General features: G+C 54.7%; 2 protein-coding genes across 2 annotated transcripts in view; both read right to left on the bottom strand.

Annotated features, from left to right (window-relative positions):
* Nucleotides 1-3,166: 3,166 nt before the first annotated feature.
* GRWD1 (glutamate rich WD repeat containing 1) lies at nt 3,167-7,600 on the bottom strand. Its single transcript, XM_040634254.1, has 7 exons — nt 7,370-7,600; nt 7,048-7,165; nt 6,724-6,886; nt 4,346-4,559; nt 4,065-4,207; nt 3,700-3,897; nt 3,167-3,325 (listed from the first exon to the last, which is right to left on the bottom strand). Exons 1-7 carry the CDS (start codon nt 7,554-7,556, stop codon nt 3,287-3,289), a joined length of 1,062 nt encoding a protein of 353 aa, XP_040490188.1. The 5' UTR covers nt 7,557-7,600; the 3' UTR covers nt 3,167-3,286.
* Nucleotides 7,601-9,676: 2,076 nt separating this feature from the next.
* The window catches only part of GRIN2D (glutamate ionotropic receptor NMDA type subunit 2D), a 30,726-nt gene continuing 20,653 nt past the window's right edge, over nt 9,677-19,749 (bottom strand). Inside the window, exons 10-12 of the mRNA XM_040634253.1 lie at nt 11,614-11,801; nt 11,178-11,410; nt 9,677-11,008 (exon numbers count right to left, since the gene is read on the bottom strand). Of these exons, the coding sequence (XP_040490187.1) occupies nt 9,677-11,008; nt 11,178-11,410; nt 11,614-11,801 (1,753 nt within the window). The remainder of the gene's footprint in view (nt 11,009-11,177; nt 11,411-11,613; nt 11,802-19,749) is intronic.

Genomic DNA, 19,749 nt, shown 5'->3' with positions numbered 1-19,749 from the left:
CCCCCCCCCCCCCCCCCCCCCGTGAAGGCAGGACAGGAGGGAAAGGGATCCGGAGCCTCAAGTCCTCCCCCATCCTCCCCCTGACCTGCCAGAGCAGCTTAATGTTTCCATATAAAGGAGACATGGGGCTTAAGGTGTGTCAACTTGGTGTCAAAGTCACTGTCTAATCTGAGGCCAAGAAGCTCCGCCCCCTAGGCCCCAACCTCCCTCCCCCTCAAAAAGCAGCACTTTCACACTTCCGGAGACCCTGGGTGTCACCCCCACCCCCTGCTTTTCCCCCACCTACCAACAGGGTCTGAACAGCAGGTTGGAGGGCAGAGATTGACAGGGTGGGGGCTGGGGTGTGAGGGGACACAAGACTGAGCAAAGACAGAGGCTCAGAATGGACAGGAAGGGTGCTGAGAGACGGAGCCTAGAAAGAGGGAAAGACAGACCCTGCATGGGGTACAGGGACCCAGAGGGAGGGGGACAGAGACCAGGCGGTGGTGGGGTACACAGAGACCTCGGGGGGTTGTCAGAAACCTAGAGAGTGGAGACAGAGACATGGCGGGAGGGGACAGGAGAGACAGGCAGACCAGGAGCAGTTGGGAAGGGGAGAGGATGTGTCCAGAAATGGAAAGCCGGGGAGCTGGAGTTGTGGACAGAGAAGGGCGACAGAGGCTCGTGATGACAGGGATGAGGGGGCAGTAAGCAGATGGAGATGGGGTCAGAGACGGAGGCAACCGACCAGGGGGGGAGAGGTTGTTCTGGGGCTGGAACTGGTCACCAAGAGTGAGGAAGGACCTTCCTGGGGGAACAGCGAGGACAAGGAATGTGGGGCAGAAGGGCCCAAGCAAGGAGGGTGCAGGGGGGTCGTGGGGGAAGGTGGGATAGTTTCAGCCCAGGACCGCCCCCCGCCCCGGGATCTCTGTATGGAGGCACATACCTGGTGGGGCAGCCCACCCCCATGCCCTCCGCTGGGGGATCCTCTGCTAGGGCCGCGGGGAGGTCTCTGTGGGCTCTGAGGGGCAGCGATGTGTCCGGGGCCCCGGGGGCCTTGTGCCGGGCGCCCGACCCGTGTGTCCACAGGCGGATCAGAGGCCCGGCCGAGGGGGGGCAGGGGGTGGGGCCAGCTCAGAGCCGCAGAGGGGGAGCCAGGGAGGACGGCCAGGCAGAGCGGCTGGGCCGCAGCCCAAGCAGGCTGGAGAGGAGACGTGGTGGCAGACACAGAAGGGGGAGGGGGCAGGGAGGCACAGGGAGGTGGGGACACGGATGAGGGAACAAAGAGAGATAAAGGGGACAGTGGTGGAAGGACAGAGAAATGGGGGGCTGCCTGGTTCTGAGATGAAGCCTTAAGGAGTCAGGGGACACAGGTGAGGTACCCTTCCAGAGACCTGGACTGAGCTCCACATGGATACAATTTAGGGCAGGTGGATCTGAACAGCACCCGATGGGGGGCTGAGCGACCACACGAAGCAGGGATTCCCAGTGGCCTCTTCCAGCTCGGTGGCCTCTGGACAGCTGGGGGCCCGGTTCCCGCGGCCTCCTCCCGTTTCTTCACAGGGAAGCAGCCTGCAGATGAGTCCCACACACATCAGGCCCCGTTCTCGTCCTTTACTGCCTCAGGAACCCCTGACCTTCCTCCCTGCACAGCGCCTGGCTTGGATGCGGGCGGGAGGGGAAGAAGACCCACACAACCCCCCACTGGGAAGTCCGGGCCAAACCCTGTTTGGCAGGAAGACAAAGGGCAACACCGGATTCTGCTGGAGGAACCCACGCCCCAACTTCGGTCCACCCACTGTAAAGTCCTCGAGTTCCCTGGGGGAGACCAGTGGCCACAACCGGGTCCCGGGACAGGGAGGTCAAAGGGTCAAGCCAGGTGCCAGAGCTCACAAAATATCCACAGCGACACCGGCCACACCAGGCCCACCTGGGAAACGGGCCAGCAGGTCCTCGCACAGGTGGGGGCGGGGGGGAGGGGGCAGCCTGGGCCAAACCAAGTCTTTCCACGGGAGGGGTCCCCAGCATCAAACCGAGCCCTGTGGTTGGAAGGCTCTCTGGACCAAACCAAGTAGTTGTACAGTCATCGGTCAAAGCAGATCCTTTGGCAAGAGGGGTTTGTGACACCAAACAAAACATCAAACAGAATCTGTCATGGCAACTATGGGCCAAGCTAAGTCCTTCTATGGGAGGAGGGCTGGTCAGCAGAGCCGAAGGAGTCCCTAGCGGCGGAAGCAGCTTCGAGCTCGGTGGCGGGAGGCCGCGAAGACCCCGCTGTCCTGGGGGTGCCACTCGACCGAGGTCACGGGGGCCACGTGCTGCTTGAAGGTGGCCACTGGGGAGCCAGACTGCGGGAAGAAGGGAGGCCGGGGCTCTGAGCACCTCAGCCCGACTCCCCGGGGTGACCCAGGCCGAGCCCTCACCGCTCTCCGGCTGTAGGGTTCCACCAGGGCGCCACCTCTGGGGCCCCCACAGGCCCACGTTCTCAGAAAGGGACGGAGGGCCAAGTACAACTGGTGACAGGGGCCTAATATCCTAGGAGCTGCTGGGAACTGTGGTTTCACCTGCAAAGAAGCCCCTTCCAGCTCTAGATCATAAAATCCCCGCCGCTAGTCCCGCCTGGGCATGCCTCACTTTCCCTTCCTATAAAAAGGGGTGGTTCTCAGGGCCCCAGGGTGGCTCAGTTGGTTGAGTGCTGACTCTTGGTTTCAGCTCAGGTCATGATCTCAGGGTTATGGGATTGAGCCCTGCATGGGGGCGGGGGGGGGGGGGTCCACGCTCAGCAGGGAGTCGGCTCGAGATTCTCTCCCCCCCTCCCTCTGCCCCTCCTCTCGCCCACGCGTGCACTCTCTCTCTCTCTCTAAATAAATAAATCTTAAAAAAAGGAGGGGATGGTTCTCAAACCTGCTGATTCTATGAACGCCTTAAAGAGGGCAGAAGCACAGCTCCCAGGCTCCAGAGGCAGCCGAGGAAAAGAAAAACAGCACTTTTACTACAGCGAAGGTGCTGCTGGGGACCGGAGTGTCTCTAAATTGGACAAGTGGTTCCAAAGTTCCAATCAACTTGGACACGGAACCTAGCCATATACCTGTCTTGGGGGCTGGAACCCGTTTCTAGAAGCTTCCTCAGAGCTGACGCTAGAGAACTCATCATATCAGAGGGGAGAAAAGATTACATCGTGGGGGTTCCGGGAAGGCACAGAGCTGTATTTAGTAATGGCTTCGGCCGGAGGGACGCCAGAGTTGCAATCCTCCTGCCCAGAGCCCTGCTCGGCTCTATGAAGTCAATTCTTAGCTGGGTGGTGACGTCACAGCTGCTTCTGTCCTTTCTGTACCTGTTTCCTCTCCTGTAATGAACGACGTGGGTTCCCACTCTCAGCTGATTCCACAAAGTTCGCTAACAAGAAGTCTACAACTCCAAGGTGCCTGAAGCACCGGCTGCAAAGCCAGCTGCCCGGCTCGCCAGCAGGCAGATGGGAGTTGGGAGTCTCAGCTGTCACTCGGCCTCTTGTCTGTCTCCTCCCACCTCTCCAGCTGGGGGAGCAAGCGACCCCACACCAGTCACAGCCTTCCTCCCGCTCGGCCCGCTTCCTCACCTGCACCCCGGCAGGGCTGGACCCCAACTTGCCAGGCCTTCCCAGCTCTGGCACAGACAAGCACCGGAGGAGGGAACCCGGTAAACCCCGGCGGCTGCTGGGGCAACGTCCGGCTGGGAAGATACCTTGAACTGCCGCAGGTCCCAAATCTTGAGGGCGCCGTCGTCCCCGCCGCTGAGCAGGAAGGGTTCCCGGCGGCTCCAGCTGATGACGTTGACATCGCCGTCGTGGGCGGCGGCGGTGGTGAGCATGCAGGCCTTGCTGGGGGCGGCCCGGATGTCCCAGATGCGAACGGAGGCATCCGCTGAGCAGGAGGCGAACACCTGGACGAGGCGGCATCTGAGTGACCCCGGGGTGCCTGCCACCCCAACCCGGAGACCAGGGACGAGTGGTGGGCTGCCCTCTTCTTTAGTGTCCCCCTCTCTGGGACCCAGCCCCAGTCCCCGTCCCCCCCAAGACCCAGGAGCCCGGCGCCCCAGCCCGCCCTCACTGTGTCCTCCGTCGGGGACCACTGCAGGTCCTCCACAGAGCGCGTGTGGCCCACAAAGGGCCGCTGGTCCACGTGCCAGGAGCCGCCGTCCGTGGGCGTCCAGAGGTGGATGTTCTTCTGACAGTCACCAGTCAGCAGGCGCCCTGGGAACGGGAGTCACGAAACCACCAGGCCCGGCTGGCCACAGCTCCCTCCTCTCCCTGCACTCTTAGCCCCCGCTCTTCCTACAGACCCTGCTCCCTCTCGCCCCCCACGACCTAGCGTGCACCCCCGGGACTCACCAGACACACGGGGGGACCAGTCAAGTGCAAAGCCCTCGCCCATGTGGCCAGCGAAGGCGAAGATGGGCTTCACACGGGCCTGCTCGTCCCGGAGGAAGGTCGCCAATGCCTGGGAGTCATCCACCGCCTGCAGAAGCCGCCGCAGCGCGAACACCTCCACCTGGCCCTTCTCTGACCATACGCCAGCCACCGGCTCCTCGCCCAGCCACGACACCTGCAGGGGGACGGAGAACGGAGAGGGACGTGGGAGGGACAGGAGGCTCAGGGTGGTGACCACCGCTCCCAGCATCGCTGAGAACCAGAACTGCAGTTTCTCAGGACTCCTACCGCCCCAGGGCTGGGACTCCAGCTCCCAGAAGCCTTTGTAGGGACGGAATCACAGCCTCTAAGACCAGCATGGTACCTGGGACAACCTTCCACACTGTGTAGGGGCAGCGATGTGAGACGGAAAACGCCTTCCAGACCCCCAGGAACGGAGGCTGTAACTCCACTAACCCTTGGGAGGGGGTTCAGACTACCAGTGTCTGCGACCCTCTAAATGTTGGTGGGTCACAGGCCTCCGTCCTTCGGTCCCTCTGCCCTTAACGACTGTTCGCCAGGAGATCCCATTCGGCCTCAAGGTTTCCAGTAGCCCCTAGCCCTGACCTCTCTCCTCAACTCCAGACTCCTATGACACCGAGTGTTCAAACACGACCAAAGCCAGGCTCCTACTTGCCATCAGCAACTTCCTCCTCCCTGGGGCTCCCCGCCTCAGGCCCCAAACTGTGGGACACATGGACTTGTCTTTTCCTCCTCACACCCACCCTGAGCTGGCTACACTCAAAACACACCACTTCCAACTCTTCTCAACCTCTACCGTCAGCATTCCCGCTACCCCTGTCATCCTCGCCCTTGAATTATGGCCTCCCTGCAGTCTATTCTCAATACAGCGGACAGAGGAATCTCTTTAAAACACAAGTCAGATTCTGGGGCGCCTGAGTGGCTCAGTCGCTTGAGCGTCTGACTCTTGATTTCGGCGCAGGTCATGATCTCAGGGTCCTGGGATCAACCCCTATGTTGGACTCCATGCTGGGCGTGGAGCCTGCTTAAGAGTCTCTCTCTCCCTCTCTCAAAAACAACAAAAAAACAAACCCCACAAGTCAGATCCCATTTGCCCTCTGCTCTAAACCCTCCAATGGAAACCCTCCTGGGGCGCCTGGGTGGCACAGCGGTTAAGCGTCTGCCTTCAGCTCAGGGCGTGATCCCAGCGTTGTGGGATCAAGTCCCACATCAGGCTCCTCCGTTATGAGCCTGCTTCTTCCTCTCCCACTCCCCCTGCTTGTGTTCCCTCTCTCGCTGGCTGTCTCTGTCAAATAAATAAATAAAATCTTTAAAAAAAATAAAAAAAAAAGGAAACCCTCCAATTTCTCCCCAGGTAAAAGCCAAGTCCTTCCATCAGCCTACAAGCCCCACATAATCCATCACCTCCCACCCCCTAAATGCTGTCACTCTCTCCTTCGTCCATCTCCTCTAGTAAACGCATTGGTCTCTCTGCCTTCCCCTGAACCTCCTCAGACATGCCACGTTTGTCCCAGGGCCTTTGCACTTGCCTTTCCTCTGCCTATCAACCCTTTCCCAACAGAGATCTTTGGCTCATTCCCTGTGGCTGTCTGTTCAAATGGCACCTTATCATAATACTTCCCCGACGGTACTATTTAAAATAGCAATGCCACTCTAGGAACATCCTAATTCCCTTCCCTTACTTTGACTCTTCTCCACAACACCCGGCCCCTCTGGATCCACGCACATTTACCCAGTTCTTGCTTGCTCCCTTCCCCGCTAGCACGTAAGTTTCACAAAACCAGAAACCTGTTGCTCTCTGTTAAATCTCCAAGGCACAGAACAGTGCCTGAAACATGGCAACCCCTGCATGGGAACACACAGCAAGGGCTGTGGGCCAAGCACTGCCCTGAATGCTGTTCACACATCGTCTCATTTTAATCCACACATCAGCCTGCTCCGAAGGCGCTATAAACTCAGCAGCGCAAAAGTGACCCCACAGCCCAGGACGGTTCTTGAGCAGTAACAGAAAACACACATCGCTACACTACAACCAAGTGCTGTCTCTAGACACCCAAAATAACTGTACGTTATTCCACTTCACTCTCCTGTCAGCTCCTCTGGCAAGCTTTGCAATTTTCACCAAGAGGAAAGAACGCAAAAAACAGCCCCCTATTGCTTCTAGCACACCGTGACAATGATGACAATAGCTAAGACATGTGTGAACGAACATATAAAAATCATGTGCCAGGTAGTTTTCTAAAAGCTGAAAGGCACTGACAAGGGGGTTGTGGGGGGAGGTCAGAGAATGTAGAGAAGGCTCCTGGGACTGTATCTACCCGGACTCGGTTGATGCCACCATAGTGGGGCACCATAGCCAGCTCCAGCTGAGGCTTCCGCTCTTCTTCATCCTCTTCATCTTCCTCCTCTTCCTCCTCCTCACTGCCCTCAGATGGTGGGGGCTTTGTCCCATGCAGATTATGCATCCGAAGCATCATCAGTCTGGGGGAAAGTGTGGGGTGAGTGAGGCACTGGATGCCAGGATCCTTAGGAAGGAGGGAGGAGAGAAGCTGGAAACCCTGACTTCTAGGTCCTGGTGCGGGTGGGGGGGGGGCTGGGGGCTCAGATTCCTGGTCTTGGATAAAACCTCAGGTCTCACTCACCTGTTGCTCTGGGCGCTCTCGGCTTGGGTCCCAGCACACAGGTAAAGTGTAAGAGGAAGCTCTGTCCGGTTGTCTCCCAGGTGATCCCGGACTATGTCGAAGCTAAGACAGGGGGCTCCTGAGGATAGAAGAAGGGGTTGGAAAATTAGGATGGGACAGAGATCTCAGCCCCCTCGCGTGTGATGTTTTCACCCATCTTAGACACCAGTCTTCTCTCTCAGAGTGCCTCGTAAGTTAAAGACTCAGGACTAGCCCCTATCAGGACTCAGGATTCCTGTCCCCTCCTAACTCAGGACCCAGGAGTCCTGGTGCCCAGCCCTACCAGTCTGCGCTCGGTGGTACAGCACGTAGGCCTCCTCGTCCATGACCAGCTCCTCTCCTTCGCGCAGCGGCGGTCCGCGGCCGGGCAGGTAGACCTGGGCCCGGCCTTCGGTCCCTGCGTCGCTGGACTCGGCCTCCATGGGTTCCCCGGTTTCACACGTGCGCCGCCTTCCCTTGCGCGCCGCCATCTTCGAACCCTCTCACCGCGGGCGCGATGTAAGGACGTCACTTCCGGGTTGCGTTTTCCTCCTTCGGAGATCCGCCCGGCTGGACGGTTGCCTTGGAAACCTCCCAGCTCACCAATTTGAGAGGGCGGTGGGGAGAGGGTGAAGGAGAGCTCAGGTAACGGCGTCCCAGCCTAGCGACCGAGGCCTGCGGGTACGGAGAAACTACACCCTTCGCGTGACTTTGCGGCGCTTTTCCGCAGAGCAGCGGCAAGGCCTCCTGGGAGTTGTAGTTCTGTACAAGGCCAGTTTTCTCCTTCTACTGGAGGAGTCCCGACTCCATCTTCCACCTTTGACTCTTATTGCTTCCTTTCCGCTACATTATTCATTTATGCAAATAAGAGTTCTTACTGCAAGTAGACTGGGTTTTTGCTCCCTGAGGACCCATAAAGCCCGTTTCCTTTTTCCTCCTTGTTATGATGGCTATAATTCACTTCAAAATGCTTTAGTGTAGACAGGATGATATGTGTAAGTTAGTCGGTCGAATCAACCCTCTTGGGGCAGTCAATTGCCTAACCAGGCGTTCACATTGCAGCTATGGTCAGCGAGCACTTAATCAGAAAGTCAGCCCCCTGGAGACCACTATTACAAGTGCTTCGGCTCTCTTTATCGCTCATCAGCACCAGAGGTTTGGCTAATTGGTATAATGAAATGCTGGAAATAGATTCTCACTGGTGAGATTAACGGCATTCAAGATAGGTGCATTGGCTAGGATATACTAGACTCTTCCCTCGCTTGCAAGAACAGGATATGAAGAATCTAGCAAACCGCTTGCTTGCAGCCATAGGAATGGGACTCTAGACTTAATCCTAAAATGTTTTGATCCTGGATCTTTGTTGAGTTCGCTGTTCCTCCTTCTCTCTAGGTCTCTGTCCGCCCTCACTCCTTCTCATTCCTTCTCTTCTTAGGATCTTTTCTCACAGCTTCCTTCTGGGTCTTTGTCTCCCACCTCCCTCCAGGGTCAGTGTTCTCAATATCATTTTTCTTTCTGCCCTCTCTTCCTCTGTGGGACTTTTCTGTTTCTGTTTCCTCCAGAGAAGTTTGAGGGTGGCTGAGACAAGCACGGATCTCACACTTGGACTGAGGAGGCATAAAAACATGGTTTATTCCAAACACTGCAATGTGTAACAGGAGAGTGGGAGGGGAGGTTGGTGGTGGGTGTGGAGTCCCAGACTGTCCCCTCCACAACCCAGCTCCAGACCCGGCTGGAGATCTAGGAAGAGGAGGCTTTGGGGGGGGGGGGTCTGCAGGTCATCATGGGAGGGTCACAAATAAGGGCTGGATTTGGTGAGGCTGTGGTTGGTGGGACATGGGGCTGGTAGTGAGGTGCGACAGGGTGGGAAGTTGTGGCCCAACGTTGGTTGGGATCAACGCTGGGGCAGCGGGAGGCCGGGCTTCCGTTGGGAGTGTCCTAGGTCAAAATAAGGAAAAGCGACAGAGGGTGGAAAAGGAGGAGGGCGTGTCAAGGTTTGACGTCAAGGGTCACAGTCTGGTCGGGGTACAGTCTGGGATTCGGGTCACAGTTTGGGGTCGGGGGTCACAGTCTGGGGTCGGATGACCATTTTTAGGGGTCGGAAGTCACAGTCTGGGGTCAGGGGTTTCTGTGTGGCGGGGCCAAGGTCTGGGGTCACAGTTTGGCGAACGCGTCTCACAGTTTTGAGTCCCAATGGATGAAAGGTTAAAAACGGGCTTCCCCGGAGGCGTGGCTGGGGCCGGGGAGCTGCACAGTGATGAGGGGGCCACGGCCCCGGGCGTGGGGGTGGGATGCGGGCGTGGCGTGACTCCCCACCTCCCGCCCCATCTGGTGACGTTAAAAAGCCCTTGTCGGGTTAAAAAAAAAACAAAACAAAACTCCAGTGGGCTCCGAGACCCCCACCTTTCAGGCTGGGTGAGATTTGGGGGGACCGAATCCCTTTCGGCTCGCGGTGCCCCCAAAGCGAGGGGGCGCAGGACGCTGCTCCAGGCGGGGTCCGGCCAGGTCCATTTTTTTCCTTCCCAACCCACGCGGGTCCTGTTCATTGCGCGTGCCCCCTCGGGCCGTGGCCTGCGCTGACCGAGGGGGCGCTGGGGCCCCCGGGGCCGCGTCATACCTCCGACTCGAGGCTGGAAAAGTGCGCCGAGCCCCTGCGGGTACCCAGGTCCCCGCCCCGGTGTCTCCGGTGGGGCGCGGCGGGCAGCGGCGGCCCCCAGTGCGCGGCGTGCGGGCACCGGCGCGCGTGGCGGGAGGGCCCGGTGAGCCTGCGCGTGGGGGCGGCGCGGGGGCACGAGCTGAGGTCCTCGAGCGAGCGCGAGGTGGGCGCCGGCGGCGGGAGGTCCCAGCCCCCCGCAGCGCGCCGGTGCCGGTGGTGGTGCGGTGCGGCGGCGGCGGGCGCGCGGTGCGAGGCCCGCGGGCGGTGAGGGTGCGGCCGCGGACACCCGCAGCGGGCTCGGCGCCGGGGCGGGGGTCCCGCGGCCCAGGGCGGGGGCGGCGGCGCCCACCAGCCGCCGTCCAGGCCGTCGTGCGAGCAGCTGAGATGGCGCGGCGGCGGCAGCAGCTCCAGGCTGGCGCAGTGACGGCAGTGCCAGGCGGCCGGACCGCTGCGCGGGGGCAGGTAGTCCCAGCTGCCGGCGCGCCAGCCCCCGAGCTTGTCGACCGACCAGTAGCGGCCGGGCGGCGGCCCGAGGCGCTCAGCGTACGGGTAGGGGAAGTCGGCGAACCACCAGGGCTCCAGGCCGCCCAGCGACGCGCCGCCCAGGCTCTCCGAGTCCTCCGAGTCAGACGGCGACGGCTCGAGGTCCAGGTAGGGGCATGGTGGCGGCGCGGCGCGGCACGGGGGAGGCGGGGCCTGTGCCCCGCCGCCTGCGCCCCCGGGGCCCCCCGCGCCGCCGGCGCCGGGCCCCAGCAGGGGCTGGCTCTCGGGGTCAGAGCGCGGCCAGCGCGCGGGCGCCGGCGGGCTCTCGTCCTCGAAGGCCAGGCGGCAGAGCGGCGGCCCGACGGCTGTGGCAGCGGCGGCGGGGGGTGCGGGCGGCGACGGGAAGCCGGGGAAGGCGCCAGAAGGGGGCTCGGCCGGCTCCTTGTCGCGCACGATGGCGAAGTAAGAGGGCGGCGGCTTCTGCGGCGGCTGCGCGGCCGGCGGGGACAGCGGACGCCCGGCTGCGCCTCGGGGCGCTGCGCGCGCTTCGCCCACGCCCAGGCCCTGCGGCTCGATGGGGCCGTAGTAGCGGTGGAAGCCGTCGGCCAGGCCCGCGGCCCCCGGGGGCCCCGCACCTTTGGCGCGACGCCAGCGGTCCACCGCTGCGCGCTCGCGGGGCACGAAAGGCGCGGGGCCGGGCGCGGGCCGCGCCGCCGGGTACGCGGGGCTGGGCAGTGGCTGCGGCGGCGGCGGGGGCTTGGCCGGCGGCGGGGCGGCCTCCGCGCTGCAGCAGCTGTACATGCCCTGCAGGGGCCGCGAGAGAAGCAGGGTCAGCGCGCGGTGCCCGGGACCGCCGGCCTTGCCTCCGTCCCTCCCACCTCTTGCGCACCTCGACCCAAGTCTCTTGCACTTGTAGGCATCCCCGCCGGCCTTCCCCCATTTCCGCCCTTCTGCCTCCCTGTCTCCCCCCTACCCTGGAGAAGGCCAGGAGGAAGTCCATGCGGTGGGTGGGCCCCAGGCAGTGCCGCAGGCGCCAGTACACCAGGTGCTCCCAGGCGAAGACGAGCAGGGAGAGGCCCATGGCCACCAGGAGCATGTAGAAGACCCCCGCCATGTTGTCGATGTCCAGCTTACTGCTCATCACCTCGATTTTGTCATTGTGGCAGATCCCAGAGAGCCACAGCCGCTCCAGCATCTCGATCTCATCTGGAGAAAGGGGGCGCGGGGCTGTCATAGGTTACCTTCCACAGCACGGTCGGAGGATCATTTTCAATGATTTAGGAGTCTAGCCTCCCAGCCCCCTCTTTCCTCAGACCCTAGTGTCCCGATCCTCAGCCCATCCCTCGCCCAGGACCCAGGGCTCTGGTCCCTCACGCCCCACCCCCGAGGCATCCCGGTGTGCAGCGCACCATCCCCCAGGAACTGCAGCAGCGCCAGGTCGATGGGCCGCTTCCAGCGGGAGCCCTTGTGCAGGGCGATGCCATAGCCCGTTGTGGCAAAGACCTTGCCTGAGCCGATGGTGACGAGCTTGCAGCCCTCATCCTTGCGGGCCATGTAGTTGAGCACAGCCGCATCATAGATGAAGGCATCCAGCTTCCTGGGGGCAGGGGGGCATGAAAGACAGCATCAGTCCCACCCAGATGCCCTCATGGCCCAACCCGGAACCCCCCTCACCCCTAACCTCCAGTTGCTCCAAATCCTGACCGGTGGTGAACTCTTGAGCAAGTCACTGAACCTCTTGGTGCCTCGGTTTCGATCTGTAAAGTGGGGATAACAGCAATACCTCCCTTCCGGGTCGTGGCAAAGGTAAGACGGTGCTTGGTGCCAAGAAAGTGCTGGAGACATGTTAGCTGTGATTGGTTAAGTTCACTCTTCGCGGAAGCCCTCCCCAGAAGGTTCTGCATACTCTTCTATTTTACAGGGGAGGACTGAGGCTCAGAAAGGGGACTCATACGCAGGGTAATAATGCTAACGATCACTTATATCGTGCGAGGCGCTGTTCCAGCTACTGTAATAACTCATTCAACCCTCTCAACGTTCCTGTGAGGTAGAAACCGTTATCTCCATCATTCAGATGGGAAATGCAGGCCCAGACATGCATCTTACTGTGCTTGGGTTCTCCCACTAGACCCTAATTTCTAAACCTTGATGGAAAGACAAGCAGGGAGATAGAATGAGTGCTCACAGACGGATACATTGTGGCTCACGCCACGGGTCACTTCCTTCACACCTAGTTCTGTGATTATATGATTAATCTCAGCCTCTCCCATTAGACTGTGAGCTCCACTCGAGCAGGATCCAGCTAGGACACATTCCACACTGTGACCCAGCACACTTCCTGGCGCATGCAAGGTGGTTGTAAATATTTGTGGAATAAGTGAATCAATGAATAAATAAATCCGCGGTGGGGAACACTGGATAACTATTCTATGAGACAAGATACATGCCTATGATCCGACATGATGTCCAGGGTGTATTCATGAGGAAAAAAAAAAAAAAAGAGTCCCAGAATCCCATATAGAGCATAACTCCACATTAATTTTTTTTAAATGATGCATTTTTGTGGGGTACAATTTTGGTCATCTCAACTGCAGATACCAGACCAGTTCTTAGAGGGAGGTACCCGTCTTGCCCAGCATTGTCCAAAAGAACGCTCTGCAGTGATGGGAGCCCAACATGGCGGCCTCCAATGAGCCCCAGGGATGGAACTTTCAATCTGATTTAATTTTAATTAATTTAAATTTAAATAGCATTGAACAGAGCAGGTCTGAGGAAAACAAGACGGATCAAGCCGTGTGGCTGGACACTGGGTCGTGGAGAAGGCAAAGGAGTTTTGGAGCTGTTTGCCTATCTGTGCATGTAAATGCCTCTGGGACCCCAAATCTTCAGTAAAGCCCTGTCCACGCTCTCACACATGAGGACATAAATGCCTTGTTGCATTTATGCAACATGACTGGTTGCAGAGAAATGAAGGAAAAGGACAGAATTAGTCCATGGTCCCCAAATGGGGAGACAGTCCACACTGAGTGGACTGCAGCCGAAGCAAAAACCTGGGGGGTGGGGCAGAGAATTTGAGGATCTGGAGAAGGAGCAGGACTTGGGGAGGCCAGTCAGCATCCCACAGTTGGAGAATGGGGTTTGAATTAATTTTATGGGGCTCCTACCAGGCCGGGAGATCCCAGCTGACATCTGGAGATTATATCTCTCTATCTCTCTATCTATCTATTTATTTATTTATCTATCTATCTATCTATCTATCTATCTATGTAGATGAAGAAAAATACCACAACTGCCTTCGGGCACCGCTGCCTTGTAGGCAAACTGTAATTTCTCTCTGGGTTTCTCTTTGTTTGGGAAAATGCCCCTGGGAGAGAAAGGTGACTCTCTTCCCTGGTTTAAGTGGAAAGAGCGGGGGGTTTCCAGAGTCAGGCTGAAGAGGAGGGATGGAGGGGCTGAGGACTAGGATAAAACGGAAGGAGGGTGTCCAAGAGGTCCTTGAGGGGCACGAGGGAGAGGTGTGCGGGGTAGGGGGAGACACCTGGGGGCACTGCAGACAGAGCCAAAAACCAAGGCTTTCCAGTGGTGGGAGGTTTGAGGGGCTTTCAGGAAGAGGGGATCTAAAGAGCCTTCACTTCTAATCCTTTGCTCAGTCCTTATGCAATGTAATGCCTACCTCCCTTCCCCCACCCCTACTCCCTATCTCCTGCCATTGCCCCCAAACCTCTGCTGAGACTCAGCCACGTTCCACAGCCTTTGTTTAGGCTTCGGTTTGGGAAAAATTAAAAACCCCAGCATCTTTGTTGGGAGTCTTTGCTTTCCTGTTTCCTCCTGCCCTGTCGCCACAGGGATCTTAACATTTGAGTCAGCTTCCGGTCCCTCTGCTGCTCATTATCCTCCCCTAGCTCCCAACTTCACTTGGTCACTGGAGTTACCTTGATGACAAGGCCCTACAGCACCAAACACCCCTGGATCCCTCCTACTCCTCTGCCGTCATCTTCCGCCCATACCTTCCTTGCTCACCCTGCTCCGGCCACCCTGGCCCTCATGCGCAGTTCCCGGATGGCTCCAACACCCTCCTGCCTCAGGGCCTTTGCACTGACTGTTCCCTCTGCTGGACCATTCTTCCAGATAGCCACCTGGCTCTGTCCTTCACTTCCTTCAAGTGTTTGCTTAAAAGACAGCTTCCTGAGCACCTTATTTAATACTGCAACCCGTAGCCTCCTCCCCAGGTCTCCCAAATTCACTCACCCGGCCGTATTTTTGTCCATAGCACGTATCCCCTTGTAACTATTATACGTTCTTGATTATTAGGTTTATTGTCCATCTCCTCCCACTGGGATTTAAATTCCGCAAGGGGAACAGGTCTTGTCTGTCTGGTTCACTGCTGTATCCACAGGGTCTAGAACCGCACCTGGCATACAACAAGTGTTTCATAAAGTAGAGCTTGATGAATGAATTCAGGCTTGTGCGAGATGGGCATTCCGCGGGCCAGGCATGGAGCTGGGAGGCAAGACTTCATTCATATGGAAGAGATGCCAAGAGGTTTTTCTCCAGGGAAAAAGCAAGGCGAGAACAACGTGTGCCCTCAGTCAGGAATGCATAAAAAGGTGTGTATGCACACATAGTGTAAGTGATGGGAGAGAAATTTAAAAAAATAATAATAGGGGGCGCCTGGGTGGCGCAGTCGTTAAGCGTCTGCCTTCGGCTCAGGGCGTGATCCTGGCATTCTGGGATCGAGCCCCACATCGGGCTCCTCCGCTTGGAGCCTGCTTCTTCCTCTCCCACTCCCCTGCTGTGTTCCCTCTCTTGCTGGCTGTCTCTCTGTCACATAAATAAATAAAATCTTTAAAAAAATAATAATAATAATCCTTACTTTACGGAAAGGGGACTTGAGGTTTCCTCTTTTGCCCTTCCTGTGTGAGTGACAAATTAAACATCTCTCACCAGATGGGCTTCCACAAATGGCTGGGAGGAGAAGCCATGTTTCTGTATTTCTTCTTAAGAGATGTATTTCCTTTCTCTTCTTGTGAGCCTGTTTGCCCTCTGTGGTAGGGTGAGACCACATTTGGGATGTGAGCCAGCCAAAAGCATGCGAGGCTGCCAATTCTCTCGTACCCCTCTGTAAGGATGGAATTTTCTAGTGCTGTCCATGGTGGTAACCACTAGCCACACAGAGCTATTTGAACTTGAATTTTTAATTAAAATTTAGAAATTCAAAAAAATTTAAAAATTCAGTTCGTTAGTCACACCAACCGCATTTCAGACCATCAGGAACTTGTGGCTACCACATTGGACTGCACAGATCTAGAACATTCTCTCATTGCAGAGAGGGCTACTGGAGACCGATGTTCTAGGAACACACATGTGTCTGTCTCCCAGACTGGAATGGACGGTCCAAGAGAGCAAGACTTGGGTTTGTTCACTGCTGTATCCTCAGTGCCTAGCCCAGTGCCTGGTGCAAGAAAATCGTAATAAATACTTATTGGATGAATGAAAGAATGTCTTTTTTTTTTTTTAGGTTTATTTACTTATTTAAGTAATCTACACCTAACATGGGACTCAAACTCATGACCCTGAGATCAAGAGTCAGATGCTCTCTCAACTGAGCCAGCCAGGCGCCCCTGAACGAATGTCTTTTAACTTTCATATCACTAAGGGTTACTTTGTCAGGGGGATCATGATTCAGTATTTGTTTTCCTTGTTCCTCTGTATATTAAAAACATTACATATATAATATATGATACATGTACACATACATGTATAATACATATGTATTATAGACCTATATATGACTAAGATAAAAGACGAAAGATAAGACAAAGATAAAATACAAAAAAATACTGACATTGGGAATTCCACAACAAAAATGGTCCAGACAGATCACCTATGGTGAAGTTCAGTCAACAAGCCTGCACATGTAATCACAGCCCCCCCCCCCCCTTCCAGAGTTTTGGACTTCCACTCCCAAACATGAAGAGACTACTGAGGATTTCTAGACCTCAGTAAAGTCTCAGTAAGAAAGATAGAAACGAAACCAACAAATGGGAAGAGGGGGCTTGGAGGAAACAGATTATGCAGAGAGGAAAAAGTGCAAAAAACCCTACAACTACCAATATCATCAGAGAAACAAGACAAGGTATTCAACTTTGAACTCTGAATAGCATATCATAAAATATAGGATACTATCAAATAATACCATAACATTTACAAAATACTATGAAAATTCAGAGATCAGAAAAAGAGTTCTTAGCAGGGTGCCTGGCCGGCTCAGTCGGAAGAACATGTGACTCTTGATCTCAGGGTCGTGAGTTCAAGTCCTGTGTTGGGTGTAAAGATTACTTAAAAAAAAAAAACTTAAAAAAAAAAAAGAGTTCTTAGAAATTGAAAATATACTAACAGAAATGAAAAGCTTAAGAAAAGAGTGGAAGATAAGGTTAAGAAAAACTCTCAGGGGCGCCTGGGTGGCACAGCGCCTGCCTTCGGCTCAGGGCGTGATCCCGGCGTTCTGGGATCGGGCCCCACATCAGGCTCCTCTGCTGGGAGCCTGCTTCTTCCTCTCCCACTCCCCCTGCTTGTGTTCCCTCTCGCTGAGTGTCTCTATCTCTGTCAAATAAATAAATAAAATCTTTAAAAAAAGAAAAAAAAAGAAAAAAGAAAAGCTCTCAGGAAGTAGGGAAGACAGATAAAGAGATGGAAAAATAAGAGAGGATAAAAGAAAGAGCCAGTTCAGGAAGCCCAATATCAAATTAATAAGAGTTCTAAAAAGAAAGGATGAGAGTTACAGAGAGAAATGGAGAGAAGGGGGAAATCATAATTGAAAGAAATCAAGGAAGTTCCCCAGAATGAATGCCGTGAGGGTACAACTGAAAGATCCAGTAATGAAAATAAATGAAGATGTTGCTGAGAAATGTCAGCACACTAAGCACAGGGAAAAGAAAAACAGGTGACACACAGGCTTATGGATCAGAATGACTCTGGAATTTTAAGACTAATACTGGAAATTAGAAGACAACAGAATGAAGCCTTCAAAATTCTAAAGAAAATGATCTCCAGCCCAGAATTTTATACCCATCCAGAAGGCCTATCAAGACTAAAGATGTTTTCAGATACGCAGTGTCTCTAAAATTTTACACTCCCCCCCACCATGTGCTTTTTGTCAGGAGGCTCAAAAGAACACAAGAGAAAAACCCAGGAAGAGTGAGAATTAGGATATGACAGGAACCAAACCAGGGGCAGGTGAAGGGATTGAGATGGTAGCTATTCAGCAGACTGGAGCAGGCCAGAGGCCCAAGAGAAAAACTTCTTCAATATGATGAAAGTAATAGAGTACCTGAGGCGAATGAATATGTGAAGAAACGATTCATATAGTTAACAGCGAATTTTGAATTAACAAAGAAAACTCAGCCGCTAGGCAACTGAAAAAAAAAAAAAGACAATTATTAACTCCAGGAAAAACAAAGAATCGTGTGGGAGAGGAAAGTAATCACGGTTTACTACTTGTGGCAGCTGTGGGAGCATTTACACAGTCATAACATGTAAACACTGCATATTCATCTAGCCAGAACCACAGTGTGGGAGGCTGGAGTAATTTAAATAAGAGTATGAGTATGTGTCTTCCATAGTAAGCAGTGAATGGAAAATACCTAAAATTGGAAGATCAAGAGGTAGCCACACAAACACGGTATTTAGACACAGGGACACAAATAGCAAGATGATACAATAAATAAGGTAAAAGCAGATTCCTCTGGGGTGGGGGAAATGGAGGGGTAAGCAGATGGAAGACCGTGGGTTTTCATTTAAAAAAAAAAAAAACTTGTATTTGACTTTCCCAACTATGTGGCTGTATAACTCTGATAAAAATAGAACTAAAAGTTAGGGGAAAAAATGTAAAAAGGAATACTGGGGAGAAAAAGAATTCAGCAGAAGCAGAAAATCAGAGCAAGAGGTGACAGTGAGAAACCATGGTATCCTTTGTGAATCCAAGAGGATGCTGGGGAGGGGCGCAAAGAGGATAATTCTGGAATTTTCACCACCCACCTGAGGCAATATAGTGTAGTGGTTTAGGGGCCCGGCTCAGAATCCGATAGCCAGAGTTCAAATCCCAGCTCTGCCACTCAGTAGCTGTGGGATCTGGCTGTGCCTCAATTTCCTCATCTATAAAATGGGAATGAGAATATTCACCTCTGAAGTATTATGGTTTGAACTGCCTCTCCCAACAATTGTATACTGAGGTCCTACCTTCGTTGGAGATAGGGTCTTTACAGAGGTAATCAAGTTAAAATAAGGTAATTAGGGTGCGCCCTCATCCACTAAGACAGGTGTCCTTACAAAAAGGGGGAATTTGGACACAGAGACGCATAAATGGGAGACAGTGGGGAAGATGCCCATCGCAAGCCAACGAGAGTTCCTTCCCTTGCCCTGAGAAGGAACCCGGAGGACTTCTAGCCTCCAGGTCCATGAGGCAACAAATTTACAGTAGCCCCAGAAAACAAATAATGAACTAATTAAATGAGTTAGAGCAGAACTTGCTATATAATAAACACTAGAGTAAATTAAAAAGATACGGGAATGATCCAAGCCTTGGCAAGGATAGGAGACGCGTGGAACTTTGTACTGCTGGCGTGTAAGTTGGCACGACCGCTTTGGAAGGTGTCTGGCAGCATCTTTTGAAGCCAAGCCTCTATCTCCCTATGATCCTGCCGTTCTGCCCATGGGGATTTACCCAAGAAAAATGAATGCGGACGTCCCCCAAGACTTGTACAAGAATGTTCACAGTAGAGCATTCATAATGGCCAAACACTGGTAACAGTCCACATGTTCACCGACAGGAGAACGGACAGAATTCTGGTATATTCGTAGAGCAGTGTGCTAATGGGGTACAGCGAAGAACGAACCCGGTAAAAGCAGCCAGACACAAAAGCTGCTACCTACACTGTTTGATTCTGTCCACGTGATACTCAGAACCAGGCAACACTGATTTGCGGTGATCATCTGCGGTGACTGGTGGGACAGAGGGGAACTGGAGATGGTCCACGCCCGTCCACGTGATACTCAGAACCAGGCAACACTGATTTGCGGCGATCATCTGCAGTGACTGGTGGGACAGAGGGGAACTGGAAATGGTCCACGCCCTAATCTGGTCATACGAACATATCTGCATGTTATATAGACAATCGATGAGCTTCACACTTAAATGTGCATTTACAACAAACAAGACACAGATGAAGCCTCAAGCAATTTTTACTTCCTAAGGGCGGGGGTTGTGGCTGACCTTTGGATGGAAAAAAAAAAACTATCTATCTATCTATCTATCTATCTATCTCCAACGTTCTCTGAAGTCAGGGGCGGGAGAGATTTGAATTCATTATTTGCGATGGGGCTGCTCTCTAAAACTCAGGAACCAAGTGGATTCGGGACATGGGGTCCCCCCGAGTGTCTGAATTTTTGCTCTCTGAAGGTGAGAAAATAGACCGAGAAGGTGACGCACACCTTTGGAAGTACAGAGGAAGACAATTCCCTGCCTCCCAAGGAAGAGCGTGTCCTGC

Source organism: Ursus maritimus, unplaced genomic scaffold, assembly GCF_017311325.1.
Source record: "Ursus maritimus isolate PB19 unplaced genomic scaffold, ASM1731132v1 scaffold_19, whole genome shotgun sequence".
NCBI classification, from domain to species: domain Eukaryota; kingdom Metazoa; phylum Chordata; class Mammalia; order Carnivora; family Ursidae; genus Ursus; species Ursus maritimus.
This window is presented reverse-complemented; position numbering and strand designations above follow the sequence as displayed.